General features: G+C 32.6%; 1 protein-coding gene across 1 annotated transcript in view; it reads right to left on the reverse strand.

The window, feature by feature from the left end:
• Positions 1-295: 295 nt before the first annotated feature.
• The window catches only part of TRPA1 (transient receptor potential cation channel subfamily A member 1), a 43,805-nt gene continuing 23,137 nt past the window's right edge, over positions 296-20,963 (reverse strand). Inside the window, exons 16-28 of the mRNA XM_087961838.1 lie at positions 18,261-18,354; positions 17,030-17,089; positions 16,099-16,197; positions 15,384-15,454; positions 14,906-15,047; positions 12,587-12,676; positions 11,947-12,116; positions 10,098-10,227; positions 9,028-9,210; positions 7,525-7,593; positions 4,946-5,056; positions 4,069-4,166; positions 296-2,870 (exon numbers count right to left, since the gene is read on the reverse strand). Of these exons, the coding sequence (XP_087817964.1) occupies positions 2,672-2,870; positions 4,069-4,166; positions 4,946-5,056; positions 7,525-7,593; positions 9,028-9,210; positions 10,098-10,227; positions 11,947-12,116; positions 12,587-12,676; positions 14,906-15,047; positions 15,384-15,454; positions 16,099-16,197; positions 17,030-17,089; positions 18,261-18,354 (1,516 nt within the window). The 3' untranslated portion in view covers positions 296-2,671. The remainder of the gene's footprint in view (positions 2,871-4,068; positions 4,167-4,945; positions 5,057-7,524; positions 7,594-9,027; positions 9,211-10,097; positions 10,228-11,946; positions 12,117-12,586; positions 12,677-14,905; positions 15,048-15,383; positions 15,455-16,098; positions 16,198-17,029; positions 17,090-18,260; positions 18,355-20,963) is intronic.

Here is a 20,963-nt window from a genome sequence, read left to right on the forward strand (position 1 = left end):
GGTTCTTCCTCCTGCACAATCTTATCCAGTTGAAGATTCCTTTGTGGCTGCCATTTCTGACAGCCGCTCCACCGCCTCAGGAAAAAGGAGTCTAGCTGGCTGGGGAAAGGGGGTGCGATATCCCCAGACCCCTGCCCGGATCTCCTCTGCCGCTGCCCCTTTGGGGCAGCGACAACCCCCAAATCCAGTTGGATCGGGGGTACCTCAGCGGTGAGCGCAGCAGGGACCCGCAGAGAAGTGGATTCCTGCCGCCGCCGAAGCCTTGCAACCGGAAGTCCTAGTTTAATATTTTTATTCTAATATTTTATTACTAGATAACAATGCTCGTCATATATTTAGATTGTATTATCTTAACAAGTCCACTGAACTTCATGGAATTTATATCTGATTAGATCTGCAGTTATTTGAAATTTTAGCTAATATATGATGTTTACTATAGTTTATTTCTGTTTCTATAACACATAATGAATGTACCACTGGATAGAGACATATCTTTTTACATAATTTACTCAGTTAATTTCACATATGATACAAAAGCAATGGTTTAGCATGCAAAGCATTTAAAAGTAATGGGCTATGGTGGCACAGTGGTTAGAGTGCAGTATTGCAAGCTAACTTGCCCACACACCAGGAGTTCGATCCCGACTGCTCAAGGTTGACTCAGTCTTCCATCCTTCTGAGATTGGTAATATGAGGACCCAGATTGTTGGGGGCAATATGCTGACGTTTGTAAATCACTCAGAGAGTACTGTATAAGAAAATATATAAGTCTAAATGCTATTGCTATTGCTAAAAAAGGTGCTTTTAAAGTACATAAGCATGAGCAAAGCACTTTCTTTCAAAGCAAGCACATCATTTGGAAGAGCTGAATCAAGAGAAGAGAATATCTGCAGTTCAGAATAGAACCGTGAGCCCTTGATGCTTTCTGAGCTTAGTTGTTTGATTTCAGACTTTTTTTTTTACCAAACTTGTAATGCTCAAAGAGCAACAAGGACTCTGCAAGAGGTGAACCATCATACAAGATAAATCCTTCCAATGTACAATTAATGCTCCCTCTAGGAACATCACCAAAGCAAATCAGATACATAGGTAGCCACAAAAAGCAACTGCATGAAACTTTCCAAAATAGGCAGTTGCTTTATTGCTATAAGGAATGGTTCTTCTCTCATACCAACATTCTTTGTGAATCATTTCTTTCTAACACTTTGCACAGCCCTATGAATTTGTTTTGTTTTAAAATGGACTAGAGGTATTAAGAGAACTAAGTTTGGTTTGATGGTTAAGGCACCATAGTTCTAGTCCACCTTAGGGACAAAACCAGCTATGTAACTTGAACCACTCATGTACCTAGGGGGGAGGCAATGGTAAACCCTGTGCAAAATCATGCCAAAAAACTGCAGGAACTAGCCCAGGCAGTTATCAGGAGTTAACACTGACTTGTGTGTGCAGATGGGTGTGCACCCACCCAGCCACCCAAGACGTGTTTCTCAGTAAATTGATACACTCAGAATTAATTGAAATAAGCAGCAACACCCAACCTGACATTTTCTAGATGTGTCTAGACTCAAATTTTCAGAGGCAGTTCTACCACCTTTGAAGAATATTGTGAGAAAATGCAAGTTGAAAGAATCTTGAAGAATTTTAGATGTGACAAAGCAATTGCCCAATCCTAAGTATTTGTTAAATATATAAACAAAAATATTTAATTAGTTGATGAATTAAATGTTTAATCTGCCAAAAATGTTTTTAAAAAGCTTTAATTATCAAATTCATTTATTTATAGCCCGCTATAAATAAATGAATTTGATAATTAAAGCTTATATTTTAATAAAGCTGAAAGCTTTATTATGTTTACAAATAAGTCAAGGTGGTAGACATATCCAACACACCTATTTTGACCAAAACAACCCTGTGAAATGAATTGGGCTGCAAGAGAATGACTAGCCCAAGGTTGCCTAACCAGCTTTTATGACTCAGGTAGGACTTGAACTCACAGTCTCTTGCTTTCTAGCCCAGTGTCCCTCATATAATTATTCCCTACAATATGCATAGAGGCCAATCTTCAATATTCCCTATTACCAACTTTCAGGAAAACCATTTTTTTAATGTAAATGAGATTGTACTGACTCTGAGAAGCCAACTATAATATTAATCTTTTTGACATTCCAAAGAGATAAATTTGACTTAGTTGGCCTCAATTCAACAGCAAAGCTACTACTGCATTAATTATGATATGTGTTAATATTTAAGAAACTAAGATTGCCTTTTACATATTGCCTTGTTGGAAACATTTTCATATATGGTAATAACTAAATTAATATTATACCATGCAGCTGGAGAAAAGCCTCTAATACAGAATACAACCTATGGTAGTTATGCTGAAATCGTTTTTGATTCAGCCAGGCATGGTTAGCCACTATTGGAACATTACAGTGAGCAATCATCTATAGGGAGCCAAGAGGAAGGGAATATCCAGCATTATATAGCTCAGTATCTGTTTATTAATCAGCTTGACTGGAATTAAGGGGACTTGCTAATCAATCTGCAAACTACATTGACGTACTACTGTCCCACAATGGTAACTTCTATCCCAACTTAAAATGCCATAGTGTTAACTTGTTTCCTACTAGGAAACTATTTTATAAAAAATATGAGGATAGTTGTAATCAAATTAGGCACATTTTGATTTCACTGCTTTGAGCACTGTATCCCATTTACTGCTCTTATGTTCCAACTGCTCTTTCCTAAATTTGTTCTGGAATAAATCATTTGGATCTTCATCCTCTGCCTCAGACATTATTTCCATCTTTTGTGCGACTAGTTTAAGGAGATTGTGCTGTTTTTCCACCAGAGTTGCAATGTCCTTAAGCCTGGAGACCAAAAACATAAATTTATTATAGGACAAGTTGGTAAGTTATACAAGCTACACCAGGATTGACAACGAGGACCTTAGAGCTGCATGCACAACCTTATATCTTGATCACACTCCCTGAATCCCTCTAAAACATGTTTGCTACTGTTTAATTTTAAAATGAAATGAAATTAAAACATATTTAACTTTTTTGACTTAACTTCATGACATCACTCAGAAAACCTAAAGAAAATGCACATTTTAATACAAGATATATTACTGTACATATTAAAATGTATTAAATATGAAAAGATGATTAAGATACTTAATGAATCTTTTCTGAAGATGATGCACTTTAAATTATTTTGACAAGATTTACTTTTGCAGAAAATTTTTACTTTTGATTACAAAAATATTTACCCCAATTCAAAGTAACAAGAGATTAAAAGAAATCGTACATAAATTATTTTAAAAGTATTTGATTTGAAACAAGCTTTTGTAATTCAAGGGTTATGACTATGAGCATTTTATGACTTATTCCCATGCAGAAGGGAATTTTTCTTCCTTTTTTCTACATTCTCTTCATATTTTGGAATATTTTTGTAGTTTGATAAAGATTCAAGTTCTTCAACCAATGCAGACTAATGATAGTTGAGAACAACTTATCAACTCCATTTTTCTTGGGTACTGTATTGAAGGTGGCACTTACTAAAAGTTAACCCTGTACATGCTATATAGAGAGTAATAGCATTTTCCTTACATTAGGTCAAGTTCTTTTTTTGTTTCAAGTCAAATTTGAATCCATGCTGTTTGTAATAAATCCAGTTTGTCACTTGATCATTATCTTATCAATACATGAATAACAAAGGCCTTTCAATTTATATATTTAATAATATATATTTTGAAAATTGAAAATATTGAGAAATTTTGAATGTTGTAAGATTGACTTGATTGTAGTGAGGACATAGCCCAAGATGCATGTGAGACTCTTTTACTAGCTCCAGGATTCTGAGAAATAGACTATGAAAATTATTGAAAATGGTTCAGTAAATGCTTGCTATTTTACTGCCTACAGTAAAAATACAGTCCACAGTCATTTATATTGTGTTTTAATAATACTATTGAAAATAAAATACTGTCCTTAGTCTACAAAGTCATAATTTCAAACTAATGGAAACTTCATTACTTTATTTCCTTAGCATAGAATTAACAAATACCTGTACTTCTGTTTCAATACTTCTAGTTCTAATGTTGTATCAGCACTCTGTGTATCAGCTGCTATATTATCCCATCCAAAGCAATATTGGAACACACTCTATAAAAAATAGGAATTAATAGAAATGATAAAATTCTTCTAACAAACTTAAGATCGTACCACACAGAAATCAAAACTTCGTTGAAGCTTGTAAAGTGTCTTAAGTAAAATATTTTATTTCTTCTTTATTTTCCAAAGCACCTGAAGACAGGACAAGAAGTAATGGGTGGAAACTAATTAAGGAGAGAACCAACCTAGAAGTAAGGAGAAATTTCCTGACAGTTAGAACAATTAATCAGTGGAACAACTTGCTCAACAAGTTGAAGATTTTTAAGAAGAGATTGGATCACCATTTGCTTAAAATGGTATAGGGTTTCCTGCTTGAGCAGAAGGTTGGACTAGAAGACATCTAAAGTCCCTTCCAACTCTGTTATTCTGTTATTCCAAAAACCAGTTATGAGTCTGGTTTGCAGTAGAGTTATTGTTCTCTGGTTCTCCTGGTGAACTTCAAACGTCTCTCCTTTTGGCTTACCTATTTGTCAGACCTTTCTGCTTCTTAGCTTCTCTGATGCTCTGGCAGGAGACTAAACAAACAGAAAGAGCAAAGAAAAGGTACCAGCTTCTTTCCTCATTGCATTCACTGTCAAGGCAACAATAAGGAGAGGCCAATTTCTCTTTGCTTTGAGTTTTACTGTCAGTTTAGCCCATGGAAACCATTACAAAATTGAAAAATTGAAGAATTGCATTAGTCTGGCCCTCTCTATTCTTCTCTTCCTGTCTCTGGGGCTTGGAGGATGGATAGAAATCATAAAGACCAGACATTCTTGTTTATAACTTACCATAAAGCCACAATATCTAGGTCTATTAGGATACACAACAATGGATTCTTGATCAACTCTCCTGAGAAACCAATAAGGCAGTTTTTTTTCCAGGTTCGTATGAAGTTGAACCTAACAAAAATAAATACATCTTTAATAATCTTGCTAAATACATAAAACTAAAGAATTGTGCCATCAGAACTGGGCTATCCATTCACTTCCTAAGCTTAAATTTATAACATTTTTTTCTACATTGTGTGTAATTCTACACACAATATAGGAAAATTGTTATAAATTTCAGCTTAGGTAATGTTGATTATTCTTTTTGGATAAAAAATTAAGGTTTTCCATCATCCCTCACAAATAGATGAATAGAAAAAATGATAAATTAATATCTGCTCATGTCATTTCTCATAACAGTATATTAAAAGCTTATGTCTTAAGGATAATATTTCATATATTATAAAGCTTTAAAGTAATTGGAAATGCTGATAAAATTTCCAACCCTGGGAAATCCAAGATTAATCCATATTTGGATTAAGTATTTCAAAGATTAGCTGGGAATCATAACAGGCATTGTTAAAGCATGAAAGTAAAAGGCACACACATATATATAGGCTGGTAGCATGTCAACAAAAGTGTGTTGGATAGCAACATAATCTTTAGATTGCATAGAGTAGCATGAATGTGCCCAGGAAAACAACTGGACTTTAGTTGTCGTTCTGCAAGCCTGACCAAAGTATACTCAAATTGATTGATTTGATTCTTATCATTAGCTGGGGATATTGTACGTGGCATAGGGACAACTAATCTTAAAAACATGCTTTATATGAAGTCTTCAATTAACCAAGAGGAGTGGCAGATATCATTATTTATGAATTATCTATGCACAATTTGGCAAGAACTGCTGCATAAGAGACTGTGAACTGGAATGTAAGAAGCAAATGTTAAAGAGCATGAATAGAGCTGCTGAAAAAAGAAAAAAAATGAAGGAAGGGGATACTAAAAAAAGTGTTCTAGAAATAACATTTAGAATAACAGTGATGTGTCAAAGACTGAAAAGAATCTGAAATGCATATGCCATAGACTGGAATAAATTTATAGAAAATAAAGCTATAAATGATGTTATATAATTGAGAATAGCAAAGCTGCAGGTGTATATAGTATGTCTGAAGGACTATCGAAATATGCATGTACTTTCTTGTGGAATGGATGCATGACAGGTTTAATCTGGGTGCAAATTGGAAGAATGCTATTATGGTTTCCCAATACAAATAACAGGAATGTAGACAAAAAGTTTAGGATTAGTTATGGCTGGGAAGGTGTTAGGAAGAATTATGGTAAAAGGATATCATGGTGGCACTGAACAAAATTTGGGTTTGTATAAGTCAGTTTGTGCAAGGCAGGGCATGTATAAATTGCATTTGTACTAGTCATTGAAAAATATATAAAAATGAGAAAGTTTACTGTACATTTGTTGATTTAGAGAAAAATCTTTGAAAAAAATTATAGGTTACATTTAACATTTTATCACAAATAGTTACTCAATGGCATAAAAATATATGATGGAGGTAAAGTATCATAGGATTACATTGAGAGCTTAGTGAATTGTTTAACACCGAACAGAAAACAAATAAAATATTTATGATGTTTCTTATTTGTTTAATACATTTATGATAAAAGGCTCTCCGCAATTACATGATGCTTATGGATGTCAATATATGCCAATTATACCCATTAGATGAGAACATTATTTAAAATGAATATCAGCTAGACTGAAACAACCAGAAAAAATCATATGAACATTAATGAATCAAATACTAAGTTAATTGTGTTTGACAGAAAAAATAGAATTAAAAAGTTCATGATATAGCTAAGTGGTGAAAGACTAAAACAAACAGAAGAATCCATGTAACTTGGTAGAATGTTTTCTGGAAGTGAAAATGGAGGGACAAGTTTTAAGATGGGCAGATGCTGGCAGAAAAGCAGTAGCATTAGCAGTATGTGATCTGTTGTAAATAATAAATTTATCAAAAGAAATACTACTGCAAATATAAGCATGCTTTCACCACTTTGATACATCGAAACATGAGTTAAATTTGTAAGGGAAATATAAAAATTGAATTTAGTTGGAGTGGGATTCTTCAGAATGTGGTAAAGGAAAAACCAAATGGGTCCTCAGGAAGGGAGACAATGAAAATTGTAACAACAGAAGGCACTGTCTGAAGCAATATTTAGACATGATGAGAGTAAGAATGATTTTCAAGGTTGAAAAAGTAAGGAAGCACTGTGGAACTTCTTATTTTCTGATCATGCATCTTTAATTTCTTTGGAACACCATTTTTATGTCACATCTATGCTTTGCATAATGTTGCACATTAACAAAGGGCATAGTGTGATGGATATGTATGTACATATTCATTCCTGGATTTTAATACATTAAAGATTCCTTATTTTCCTTATCTTTAGGTTTCTAGAGTTTCATATAACTTGTCAGAAGAATAATTCAGGCAATTTTTCAATTTACTTTCCCAGCAACAAAGGACAAAAATGAACTCCTATATATAATCAATATAAAATTGATCATGCACTTCACAAACCTGCATTGCTATTCTTTTCATTGCAGCAAACTTTTGTACCTCTGCAATGTCACCAACAGCCAAACCAATCTATAATACAGAAATCAGAATCAGCAAGGGTTTTTTTATGCTTTCCAAATATTTCAATCCTGTTCGGTTAAATCACAGGTTTAAATTAAAACTAAAAAGTCCTACCATCTTAACAGAAACCTAACATATATATTCTCCCAAAGGTGCTTTTTCAAGAAGCAACTGGACTTTCTGGTTTTTGAAGATGTTTCACCTCTCATCCAAGAAACTTCTTCAGAGTTGAAGAGTTGAAGAAGCTTCTTGGATGAGAAGCAAAATGTCTTCAAAGAAAAACCAGAAAGTCCAGTTGCCTCTTAAAAAAGCACCTTTGGGACAACCATGACCTGAGAAACTCCATAGGTATCTAATATATATTCAATAAATCAAAATATTACTTTGCATACAAATCCAGGCAGACTTTTGTACAATACAAAAAACAAGGATGGCATACAATAGCACTTACAAAAAATTAATGCAGTAATTCAAACATAACTAAAATAATGAATTCCTTCATATCCTAAAAAAATATCAAAAGTACCATGGAAATAATCAAAATAATAGATGTCCACCCATCCATTATAAGAAAAAAGAGGTGCAGGTTTAGACACTGACTTAATATTTCTCTTTTAATTTCAAAGCTGAGCAGCCATCAGAAATGGACCTCATAATGAATTGATAGTCCAGGTGAAATAAGTAGAGCCTTGGATTCCTTCATCTGTAACCATTAAAAGCTTTTCATCTTCCCAATTCACTGTACCCACAATAGACTAAATTGAACAAATTTGAAATAAAATGCAAATAGGTGTTAATTTCAACTATAGTCAACCTAGATGCAATATTTTGAATCACTCAGATTTTCAAAGATGGTCCCAAGATACAACATGCTACAGTAATCCTATATGGAAACGATTAGAAAGCCTCTTTTTCTGGTGCCCCTGCATTGAATGTGTAAGAGATAATGAGAGTTTATTGTTCAGGTATTTCAAGAATAATAATAAACATTCTCATAACACTTGGGCCATTTCTGGATGGCAGTCTTTCAGTTTTGTTGTAATGTCTTCAGTGACTATAAGCATCATAAATAATATATTAAAGGAAGTACAGGTACCACTAGCTGTGTGATTTGCCTGCAGAAATTCCTATGTACAATCTCTTTAAAATTCCTTGAATTAATATCTTCAGAAATACAGACAGTGGCTGATGTTTGTTATTCAGAATAGACTGCAATGGGCTAAAAGGAGGGTTCTTCCCATATTAGGAAAAATTCCATATTATTTCTGCCCTCAACAAGCCCAAAAGCAAATGATGCTGATGCCTGTTATTTACTGCTAATAAATTACAGCAACTCCATATCTGCAGAAATATATTTTCCATAGACAAAAAATAAATAAAATAAATCTATGCAGGTTCCAAATTATGCTGTCAACATCTGAACTTAATATAGTTAATTCTTACCAGCAAGTTCATAAGGAGAATCGGGATAAGCAAAGAAAAGATAATGAGAATTATAAAACTCAGGAATGGAAAAGGAAGTTTATCAGTGAGCATTGGTTCAAGGAAGGCGTCACGGTAGTTGTTATCTCCTAGCATCATGGAAAATGTTTGCATTACTGAAAGATATGGAGTGCCATATGTTTGCTAAAAGGAAAAAGAGGAAAGATTGTAATTTATAATGTTCTGTTTTCAGACTCATACATGATTTCCTGGTTTTTCATAGGTGTTCTATTATCTCAAATGTTACTATTCATGTTCTTTTAAATGTACCTTTAATTTCTATTTAAAAGACCTAATAAAGATTGTGATAGATTTTTAAATGCCCTCAGTGCTTACATTAAACAATCCAAAGAAAATTCGTGGATATAGTTTTTTAATCTGCAAGCATTTATCATTGGTAGGAAACAAGTATATTTTGATTTTTAAACAGTAGGTACATTTGGATTTTGCAGAGTTTGATACCCTCAAAAATAGTCACTTAACCTTTCCTTTTTGTGGCTCAGGTTATCTATGCATGTTGAGGGATCTCATTTCCAATAAAACAGTGAGCTGTAGTTATTAGAAAATTAATTTTCTAATAACAGCTATTTAATATCCAGAAACACCAACTTTATTAAGAAAATAAATATAATAAAGAGTGATGATTTATTTCTGATTAATTTAGTTAAAAGAATTTTTAAAATCAGATATAGTATGTTTAAGCATTAAATTTACACCTTCATGTTGTCTAAATTCATGCCTCAAACTCATGAAACAGTCCTATCATACTCAATTAATGAAACTTTGTTTTTGTTAACAGCCACTTGATGGCTTATAGTCAATCAAATCCATGTTTCTTCTATCCACCACCTCACATTTTAGCACATCCATCAAGAGCTAGAGAACATCAGCCCCAAGGTGCTATTGTTTTCTTCTGTCACATTTAACTTGGGTTAAGTAATAACAATCCCACTGAACAACTCAGTTATTTTAATAAAAAAAAATTTTTCTTTAAAATAATTTTGTAAAGTACATAATATGGTATTTCAAACCTGTGAACCAAGAAGAACATAGAAGCTTAGCCCAAACGCTAACATCAAAAAAAAGAAAACAATAACGATCCGTATCAGAGTCCTCAAAATTTCCCAAAACATCACAATATATATTCCATAATTTTCAAATCTGGGAAGAGAAAACACAATATTGAATTTTAAAAGGGGTGTATATATAAATTTCTTACTCTATTAATCACATGATGCATTTGAGAAGTCTGTTTATAAAAATCACCGCTATTTTATTTGTCTTTACAATTTCCCAACCAAGATATGTTTCTAGATAAGATTCTCATTTTAGTAACTGTGCTTTTTCATTAATTCTGATTCAGTCTCCAATACATTAAAAATGTCAGCATTCCAGCAACCCTCCATTCCGCTCAATAACTCTGAGACAGACATCTTCTCAAAGGTTCCTTTTTATTTGGATAGTAACTGGCACAACTGGGGAATCCCAAATCTGAAAGTTCCAAGCTTCCTTACAATAAGTAAAAACTACAAATCCATCCCCTACACCCATCATCACATAACATGGCCCAATCACCATCAGTCCCAAACTAAGACTTCTTCTCACTTATGTGCAAAACAACCTGACCTTGAATCAGAAAAAGAATGTTATTATGTCTAACTAGATATACTCCAATAAATTCTCCACTCCCACTTTCCCAGGCTCAAATGTGGCAGTGTGGGAGCATCTGATCTCAATATGGCTCCCAAAGCTGACAAAAATATGTATTAGCTACGATAACTATTTATGTATGGTGTAAATTTCACACTTTCAAATTGAAGAAATATTGAAGAAGAAATTTTCCTTTTGTTGTAATATGAGAAACTAAAGTACTTTAGTTGAATGTTAAAAGATTCTGCATAATTAAAGTGTTTTTCATAAAACTGCTGCTGTCATATAGTAATGGGGAAGATAATGGCTAACAATGCCATCTAATTATACTCACTATTATTTCATTATTAGTTGAGAAAAATAGTAGCTCCTGGAGAACATAAATACAAGTACAGTATGCTTTAATAACCATGTCCTATTTATGTATGTCTAATAGACATTGGGTTGTCATTGAGGAAAAAATAACTGGACTATGTTAAGGCTTTGAGGTGAATATCTAGAAGTCTCCCTGTCTTTGTCTGATGAGCTACACCCAAGAAAATTGGTATCATAGTGAAAAAGCCCTCCTGTCCCTTAGGGAATCATTTTAATACAACTACAAGTCAAAGGATTGAGATTAACTTTCTCTTTTCCCACTATCCCAAAGGTGTTTTCTCAAGAAGCAACTGGACTTTCTTGTTTTTCTTTGAAGACATTTTGCTTCTCATCTAAGAAGTTTCTTCAGCTCTCTGTTACCTCTGATGCAACTCTTCAAGTTGCCTCTGGAAAAAGCATCTTTGGGACAACAATGACTGAGAATCTTCATAGACTTTTCTCACTATATTGGGATAATTCTTCAAAACTTGTCTCTAATAAAAGTAGTGTTTGTTTGTTTGTTTGTCTGGTTGCATGACAGGGGAAGGCCATAGCTTAGGAAAATTTGCTTCAATAATGAACACAGTGATTTGATTTGGTCCCACACAATTTGAACCCAATCTGATTTGAATTCAGCAACTTTACTTTAGCAACTTTACTTATTTAGGTTCCAATTTTCAGATGTCATATCAGGCTTATAATGTTCTAAAGCTATGTTATTTGCATATTCTAGAAATATACCATTCTCTAAAAACAAGACACATTCACTGCTATGCTTATAAAAGCCTATGAATTTAAATCATTCTACAGTGGTTCAAAACCTAATATAGAATAATTTAAGAATTTGTAACGACATTCTTGCAGATTCTAACTTACCTTTGTAAATAGAGTAAGAAGTTTGTCCAAGCCAAGAGTATAGCAATTGCACCACAGTCCCACTGTAAACGGATTGGTAACGTCACAAATAAAGATGACACGAAAATGATACTTGTAGTATAAATTGTCCAGTCAAGAAGGTTAGAATAATCCAACAAGTAATTTAATTTCTAAGATATTAAAAAATAAGTATTAATATTGTTGAAAATGAAGCAAATCAAATAGCATATTATTTCTAATTAATTATATATTATTATATATAATATCTTAATTATATGTTGTTTCTAATTAATAGACCGATTCTAGAGAGTCAGTTTAGTCTAATGGTTATATTTCTAATCTTGTCTTATGCTCAAAGCCAGCTAGGTGACTGTGGGCCAATCATGTTCTCTCAACCCTAAGAAGAAGTCAATGGAAACCACTTTAAAAAAAAAACCTTATCAAGAAAATTGCAGCAACTAGTTCAGGCAGATGCTAGATTACTAGGAGTCAAAAACTAACTCCAAGGAACACATCCACAGGAAAAAAAATCGATCATAATGAATAATAATTTTCTTCATAAAAACATTATTTTATGTTTAACTGCACATAAAATACTCACATAATAATATTAAATAAAAACCATAACATTAGACAATACCTGTTGGAATAGCTGTATTATTTCCTTGCAGATACCAAATAAACTCATGATAAAAACTAAAGACATACAAACTTTAATAAAGTTTGAATCCTGAAACGAGGAAAAAAAACAGGAAATGATATTAACGGGTAAATAGAAAACTATTTTCATTTTGCTTTTAATGTATTATACTTATGGGAAAATTGCCCAATATCTTGCATTGTTAGTAATCAGACATAATATATAAACTTGAAAACTGAAGTCTGGTGCTAGATGGTACAAGATAATCTTATACTATTAACAAATATTGCAGAACTACAGAAATACAGAATCATGAAAGTACTCTTTAGAAAAATAGAAGTAGGTCAACAATGCTCAAATTTCTAAACCAAAACTATTACACTGTATTGTAAGACTGAAACTAAAACTCCCCAGTATCACCCAATCTCCTTAGGAGGCAAGAAGAGAGGTTTCTGAGGGCAGAAGGATTCCCTGGATCCGGCTCCAAGTACAAAGGAAATAAATTATACCGGTTACCCTATGAGGTATTTCTAACTCCACAGGGATTCTTTCTTACTTTCTTCAATTTAGTGAATTAATTCCCTGATTATTATCCAAATAGAATTTGTATAAAATGCAAGCTATGGAAGACAGTAGCCAAAATCTCTAACATTGTGTAAATGCAGAGCCAAGTCTTTAACCAACCTTATTATTTATTTATTTATTTATTTATTTGTCAAATGTGTACAAGATAACAAGTACAGGTATGAACATAAACATGAACAAAGGAAGTAAATACAGATAAATGGGGACAGTAAGACAGGGACAGTAGGCACGCTGGTATGCTTATGCACGCCCCCTTTAAGGACCTCTTAACTATGGGGTGAGGTCCACAGAAGACATTTTGAGGTTGAAGCTGTGAGGGGTTGAGGCTGTAACAATGGAGTCAGGTAGGGTGCTCCAGACATTGATTATACATGTTATGTGAACTCAGCTACTACACAGCACAGTAAATATGCTGTAAGGGACAACATAACATTCAATGTCAGTTCCACCACTTCTCCCAAAGTGATGTTTTTGCTTTATCCATAATACTCAAGCATTATTCACTCTAAAATTGCTGGGAATAACTGTAGCAAACTACATGGAGCAATAGAGAAGAACATTTGTAGCTCAGGGTTGAAATGAAAGGTCCATGGTCGTCATGGAACTTGGTTGTTTTCTTGCAGATATATTATTACCAAATTAGGTAAAATCATCAATGCTGATAGGGGGTGAGGTTTAGGTTGGTGGGAGTGGTGTTGGTGACCAACATTGACAAAGCCATTAGAATATAAATGAAAGTAAACCCCACTCCTTACTATCACTGATGATGTTATCAAATGAATGTCTGCTGGAAAACAACCAAGTTCAGAGAGTGCCAAGAATATATGAAACAATGTTGAATAAGCATCTTCTTAGTTATCACCTGTTTTTTTTTACCTTTCCTCTCTTTCATTAAAAACCTTGTTTCCTGAATGTTTGCAAACAGATACAATTAGGAACAGAGGTTCAATGTGTGAGCCTACATAAGATTACACAATTGTGTGCCTAAACCTTTAGCCCCAATAGACTAAATATTGGCTAGTGTAATTCCAAGTATCACTCCAAACATTGTTGTCAAATTGTCTTTTTTAATTATAAAAGAGCAAATCTTAATGGTTAGCAACATAAACTCAATTAATCAAATTTAAATTTACTTTAGCCTTGATCCCTCCCTAATTTCTGTCTAATGTCATTTACTTTTTTTTTTTGGAATATGTCTATTCACTTCGAAGGACAAATATGACAGCATATCCCTGATTTAGGATCCAGTCAAGACCAAGGTAGCCTCAGGAAAGGCCACACTAAAATATTTGTCCAGAGTTCTAATGGTTGTAGTGACCTCCCTAGATTCCTAAGCTGTATACTGTAAGTAAATGCAGATATTGAAAAGAAACATATATTATTTTGACCTTTTCCACATGAAAGTTCTGAAATATCTATCTGAAAAGAGGTGGTTTCCATGTCAATAAAATCAATCAATAAATGCATCAGAATGCACTTTAAAATGTTAATGTTTCTACAGACTTGAAATACTACTTTACAGTTCTGTTTACTAATACTGTAAAATCTTAAGAACTGTTTTTCTAGATCAAATTAAGATCTTTTTTTTCCAGAATTCTAACAACAATGATTTTTGGAAGATCACAAAATAAATGAAAGCAAATTCATTTATATGTATTACTTAATCCTAAATTCAAGTTCATTGCTTTATTGATAAATTCAACTACAAGCCAATATAATGAATTAAAGCCATACCTTATTATCAAAAGGTCCATATTTAAGTGTTGCATTGAAAGAAACATCTGGCTCTAAATGAGTGATCAGGAGAGTAAGAGGTATTAAGCCAAGGGAATACACAGCCAGATTCAAAATATGTGCTCGGAAACCATAGGCCATCCTATAAAGTAAAATTGCATTTAGTATGACTTTCATAATATAAATGATAGCATTTTCTACTTCAACGGGAAGAAATATAAACAAGGAGAGGCTCGGAGAATATATTTCTAAATACATGTTAATATTTACTAGATTTGCAAATGCTATAGTTACTAAGAGATATCATAACTCTTATGTATTATTTCCATAAATCATAAATGTATTTATTAAATTTGTAAGTTACCCATTTCATCAACTAAAATAAAATAAAATAAAACCCGATTTAAGAGGTCAGATTTCAAAGAACCTGAATTAGAAGAAAATGTGAAAGAAAATATTTTTTCAAATGGCTACCTACCATTTCATCAGTAAATATTCTGTAGAAATAGGATGACGAAGCAGTTCAACACGATTGTGATGTACCATGGCCTGGGGTAAGATAGGAAAAAATACAGATATGCCATTTTATTATTATTGTTTATATTAATAACCTATTATTTATATAACTTGGGGTTATTATTAATTGTGGAACAGTTTACAAAATTCTTAAAATGTGTATTTATACAAGTATTGGCACAAAGATGAAAATGATTCTACATCAACAAATAGATGTTTTGTAAGGCATGCATTCTGCCACCAGTTAAATATGGTTTTTACAATTTAGATTCTCAAAATGGATAACTTGAAAATATGTGATTATTTAGGGTGGCGTGAAAGAAAAAGAGAATCTCAAGTCAGTTCTAATGAACTGCAAATTTAAGGAAATTACAATGGATCCTTACAGAATATTTCAAATGGTCCTAGATTACAGTGTCAGTCTCTACAGCATGGGTCCCCAAACCCCTGCAGCCTGTATGGAATTGAGCCACGCAAGCAGTAGGTAAGTGCATGAGCACAAGTGAAGCTCCCATCACAAGAACAGCAGCCATCTTACGCTCACAGGTGAAGCTCCCCTCCCCGTCCACTTGCAGGAAACTATCCCCCACCCACCCACATGCCAGGTCACCAAGCCAGAAAGGTTGGGAAACTGTTCTCTACAGTATTAGGTATGATTTCACATAAGCATAACTTACATTTAAAGCAACAAGTGGCTCATAAACTATTTCCTCATTCTCTTTACATTTCTTCTTAAGTTTCAGTGGACACTGAAGATATCTGAAGTTATATTCAATCTATGCAAATATGAATCAACACAGCTCAATTTTGGAATAAATTTGTAATACATAACACTTTTAAAAGATTTAGTTTAAATCTCTTCTAAAATCTCAGGAAAATAGTCATAATCATGATTGCCAATGATTATGGTTTGCAAGCTTATTTACTTACTATGCCACAATTATTTCAATAAATATATTCAGGATACAGCCATGTACACAGTAATGCACACATGTGCCTGCCACACAAACTTTGGTATTATAATTTCTTCAATTCAGGGAAATTAAGGAATTTAAGGGATTTGGGTGTTTTATAAAGTTATGATGTAATATTTACTATTGACATATATATTCCATTTTGGACGTTAGCGCTAAACTTAATTTACATTTTGGTGACAATTATATGTCATTTTAAATCATGGTCATATAATAATCCTGTAAACTATTCTTCAAAATTAAACAATTTTAATTAAATCAACATTAGTTAATTAAATTTAATATATTGCTTCTCAAACTTATTTTTATATACACACACATATATGCATATATACATATACATATATATGCATAATATGGGAATCTCCATTTCACTCTGCTTCTTTGTAAAGGAGAACAGAAAAGAGCATGGAAGTACAAGCTTGTTTCTGGGATTTAATTTATAATAAACTATAGTTTAATGTAATATGCAAATTCAACTGATTTTTTTTCAGTGAATTCCAATTAAATAGTAGTTAAAACACATTATCTAACTTGATATATAACAACTGACTATAGGTTTCTTGTATAAGAATCAAAGGTCATTAGTACATCAAATTCTTTAGTAGATAAAACTGCTTTGGATTTTACTTACACAGAAGTCTTTAGATCCTTTTTCATCAGGTGATTCAATAATGCAATTGTCTAAAACCAACTAAGCAAAAATAGAGAAACATTTCTGTTTTTTTTAAAAAATTACTAACAAAGTTATGCAACCACATTATACAGTGTGGAACATTCATTCTGAATGATGAAAAGTAAATCTAAACTAAAGCGGTTTTTAATTTTTCATATTCAAAAGCACATTAAGGATTTGTTTTTGTTTTAGGTTCAGAGACATATGGCAAAGATTAGTCTATTTAGAAGACATGTTTAGGATTTCAAGGTTTAATCATGACATTAAGAGCAGCCTTAATCTTTCCCTATATTTTACAAGGGTAAGATGCGCTCCTATTGCCTCCAGAATTAAAACTCCCATTAAAATTTAGGATAGCATTTCCATGGCCAATAACACAATGATGGAGGTAAGTTTTAATACACACACTCATCAACGTGTTTAAAATTTAGTTTGATCCTAGTTCCAGAAAATGGTGATTTTTGAAATTTCTTATTCAAGTCAATCTATTTAAAGTATAAATTCAGTGATTGTATCTTAGAATGGTGAAAATAAAACAGCCCGACAAACAGATTTGTTCAAAATGGGCATTCATTCTTCTCTGCCAAGAGAATAGTCTGGTGTTTTGGAATCATTCTTCTTTATTTTACTATCAGAAGATTTGGACTTATATATGTAAAATTAGTTCTTTTTGTGGTGATGTTAAAAATGTACTACCAACTGTAGTCACTGATAGAAACAATAACATAGGAAGGAAACAGGGCATATTAAAGCTTATTCATGGCATAAGGAACTTCTACAGGTTGGATCAAAATAAACATGAAGAGAGGTATACTCAAGTATGCACTAATTTCACACAATGCTATTGTCTCAGTCTTCTTCAACTTTATGCCCTTTGGGATTGTAGTTTCAGACTCTCCCAAACTGGATTGTAGCTCCAGATTTTCCCAAACTGGAGGTATAACGAGGTCACAAATTGGAAAAACTAAAAACTTGATTTTTTTTTATAAATTCAAGGGTTGAACTCTTGTATGCAACTCAATATTTTTAAAGAAAAACACCTATGATTTCCTGGAAGAGAATTCTATTTTGGTTTTTTTCCATAACAATATGGAAGTAGCTTGACATTGCTTTAATTTTGGGTAGAGGGTGGTAACCTTCCAGTTCTGGCTTTCTTAAAAGTTACATTACTTGCTAAATATAAGCTTACTTTTAAACATTCAGGAAGATATTCAACCATCTCTATTATTGCACATTTGTTTGTAGAAGAATGATGAGAAAATGTTATTATTGATTCTTCCCATCTGAAAAAGAAAATAAGTTGAAAGGGTTCAGAATAGGTATTTGTAGTGATTGAAGAAAAATACATTGCTGTATATTTGATCAGGATAAAGTATCATTTGAGGTAAGCTCCATTCAGGGTGATTCCATGCAGTTTTCTTAGAAACAGTATAGAAGTGGTTTGCCATTCACTCCCATCCAAATACTAAGCAGGCCCTACCCTGTTTAGCTTCAAAAGCAGACAAGACCAGCCACGTGCCACTACCTGATCAAAACATGCATGTTTTTAAAAGGATTACTGCCAAAATGTTGATGTGTAGTTCAATTACAGACACTTTCATAACAAAGTGAAAATGAGTAGGCTAGGCATGCTGTATTATATAGCAAGGTCTTAACAATTCTTGAAGTCAAGTGGTATGTCACAGCTTTGTATAGTTATGTAAGCATGACATACTATTGCTATTATATGTTATGTGGGAAAAATTACTTAAATTAGCTAAACATTGGCTTCCTACTCCTATATCTAGCACTTTGTGAGTATACTCTATAACAGGGGTTCCCAACCTGGGGTGCTCGCACCCCCTGGGGTTGCGAGACAATATTCCAGGGGGTGCAAGAAAAGTAAATAATAGGATATTGGCTATATGTTGGCATTTTTATTTATTATGCAATGGATTAACTTTGTTTTCATTTTAGAGTTAAGTATCGTTATTTAGTGGCCGTCACATACATAGCTGAAAAGATTCAATCCTACCATATATTTAACGCGTTCAGTAGTTCCTAAAGTCTAAATTTCAGGGGGTGCGAGGTTCGAGTGAAATTTCTTTAGGGGTGCGGGGCGAAAAAAAGGTTGGGAACCACTGCTCTATATTATAACTATAACAGGAAGGGTGAAAAAACCTATACAGGTATATTAAGCTGATTCAGAAAGGGAAATTAATACTCTGAGTTGCCTGTGATCCAGAGTTGATGTTCATTCTTTAAATTGATTTGTATACCAATGGGACTATATTGAAATATAGCACAAAACTCATTTTCTTATAAAATGAGAAATGCTATTAAGTTTATACTATATTAGACTAACATTAAACCATAACATATAATGTAGGATTTTGAATTCTAAAAACATTTTCCATTGAGATTATAATAGTGCCTTTTAATATTCCTTACTTATCCTGGGGGGGAGGATGTGGCAGGGAGGGGCATATGATAGGCATTTTCAGTAGGGACATGCCTTCTGTGGAAGAGTTTGTTCCCTTGTGTGGCCTTCAGCAACTGGACAAGTTCTTTTCTAGAAGATCATCAGAAATTGACTTGCGTCAGCAGCACTAATGGAGTTTAATTAATAAATAATTGGAATAAGAAATGGAGGGAAATAATAAAGGAAAAAGGGGGAATGAAGAGAAAGGACCAGAAAATGAAGGGAGGCAGAAATCAAACAAGAATGAAAAGAAATTTTATAGTCAGGAGGATGAGAGACAATGGGTAGAAGAAGAATAGGGAGGGGGATTCTGCAAGGTAATTTGTTGAGTTATATAAGAATATGGATTTAAAAATAGATAAGATTGGAACTGATATTTTTTTCTTTAAGGATTATTGTTAAACAGGATATAGATCTTATTGAAATAGATATGGAAATGGGATTTTATTATAAGAATATTAATTGATATTTAATAAAGCAATGAATAAAGTTAAAATGAATTATGAGCATTGTAATAGAAAGATTAATATCAGTTTCTACAATTAATTGAATAGATTAATATTTTTGGAATATATAGATTATTTATAAAGTAATTGAGAAAAAGAATACCATGCAGAATATGACTTAAAATATATATGCATATGTGATATGTAGTAGTTAGGATAATATTGTTAGTAATGTAGTATGTGGTAATTTAAAAATGATATACTATGGTAAATTTTTATAATGAATTAAAGGGAATAAATTGAAGGAATGTATAAGATAAATAGGTGGCAAGCTCGAATTGACAACTTTTTGAATTATTAGAATAAAGATGAAATTTATAGAATAATGAATGGAATAACAGTTTGTGATAAAATTGCAAATGTGACAGATAAAAGCAATATGTGTAATGAAAATAGAAATGAAATAAGAATCTTAGATAATATTGTAAGATAAGATATGAGAATATTTTAAGAAAAATTGAATAAGTTAAGATATGAACCAAAATTGTGTAAAATAAGTGTAATGAATTTAATATTTGAGAATATTCAAAGGGAAATAGAATAAGTAATAACGTGATATGAAATTGAGTAGGAAAGATGAATATGCAACTATGGTCATGTTTGTATTGAAATGTAAAAACCTGGAACTGCATTGTTCGCTAAAAGAGATGTTTTTTAAAATATAAAAATAAAAAAATTATTTTTAAAAAACATTGACTTGTGTCAGCAGCACCAATGGAGTTTAATTTTTATTATAATTTCTGATGTTAATGTAATTTGTATAATTATTGTTTTATTAGCTTGATTACCTATAATCACACCAAGAATATGTTAAAAACTGAGGTGAGCATAAATTTTATAAACAAATAATTCCTTTCAATTGTCTCTTTTGGAGAGTAAATCTTTTTTACCCATTTTTCATGGTTTCCAGGTCCCTTACCATTTT

Source organism: Notechis scutatus, chromosome 3, assembly GCF_049901735.1.
Source record: "Notechis scutatus isolate UNSWTSFEM ecotype Mainland chromosome 3, rNotScu1.2, whole genome shotgun sequence".
Taxonomy (NCBI): Eukaryota; Metazoa; Chordata; class Lepidosauria; order Squamata; family Elapidae; genus Notechis; species Notechis scutatus.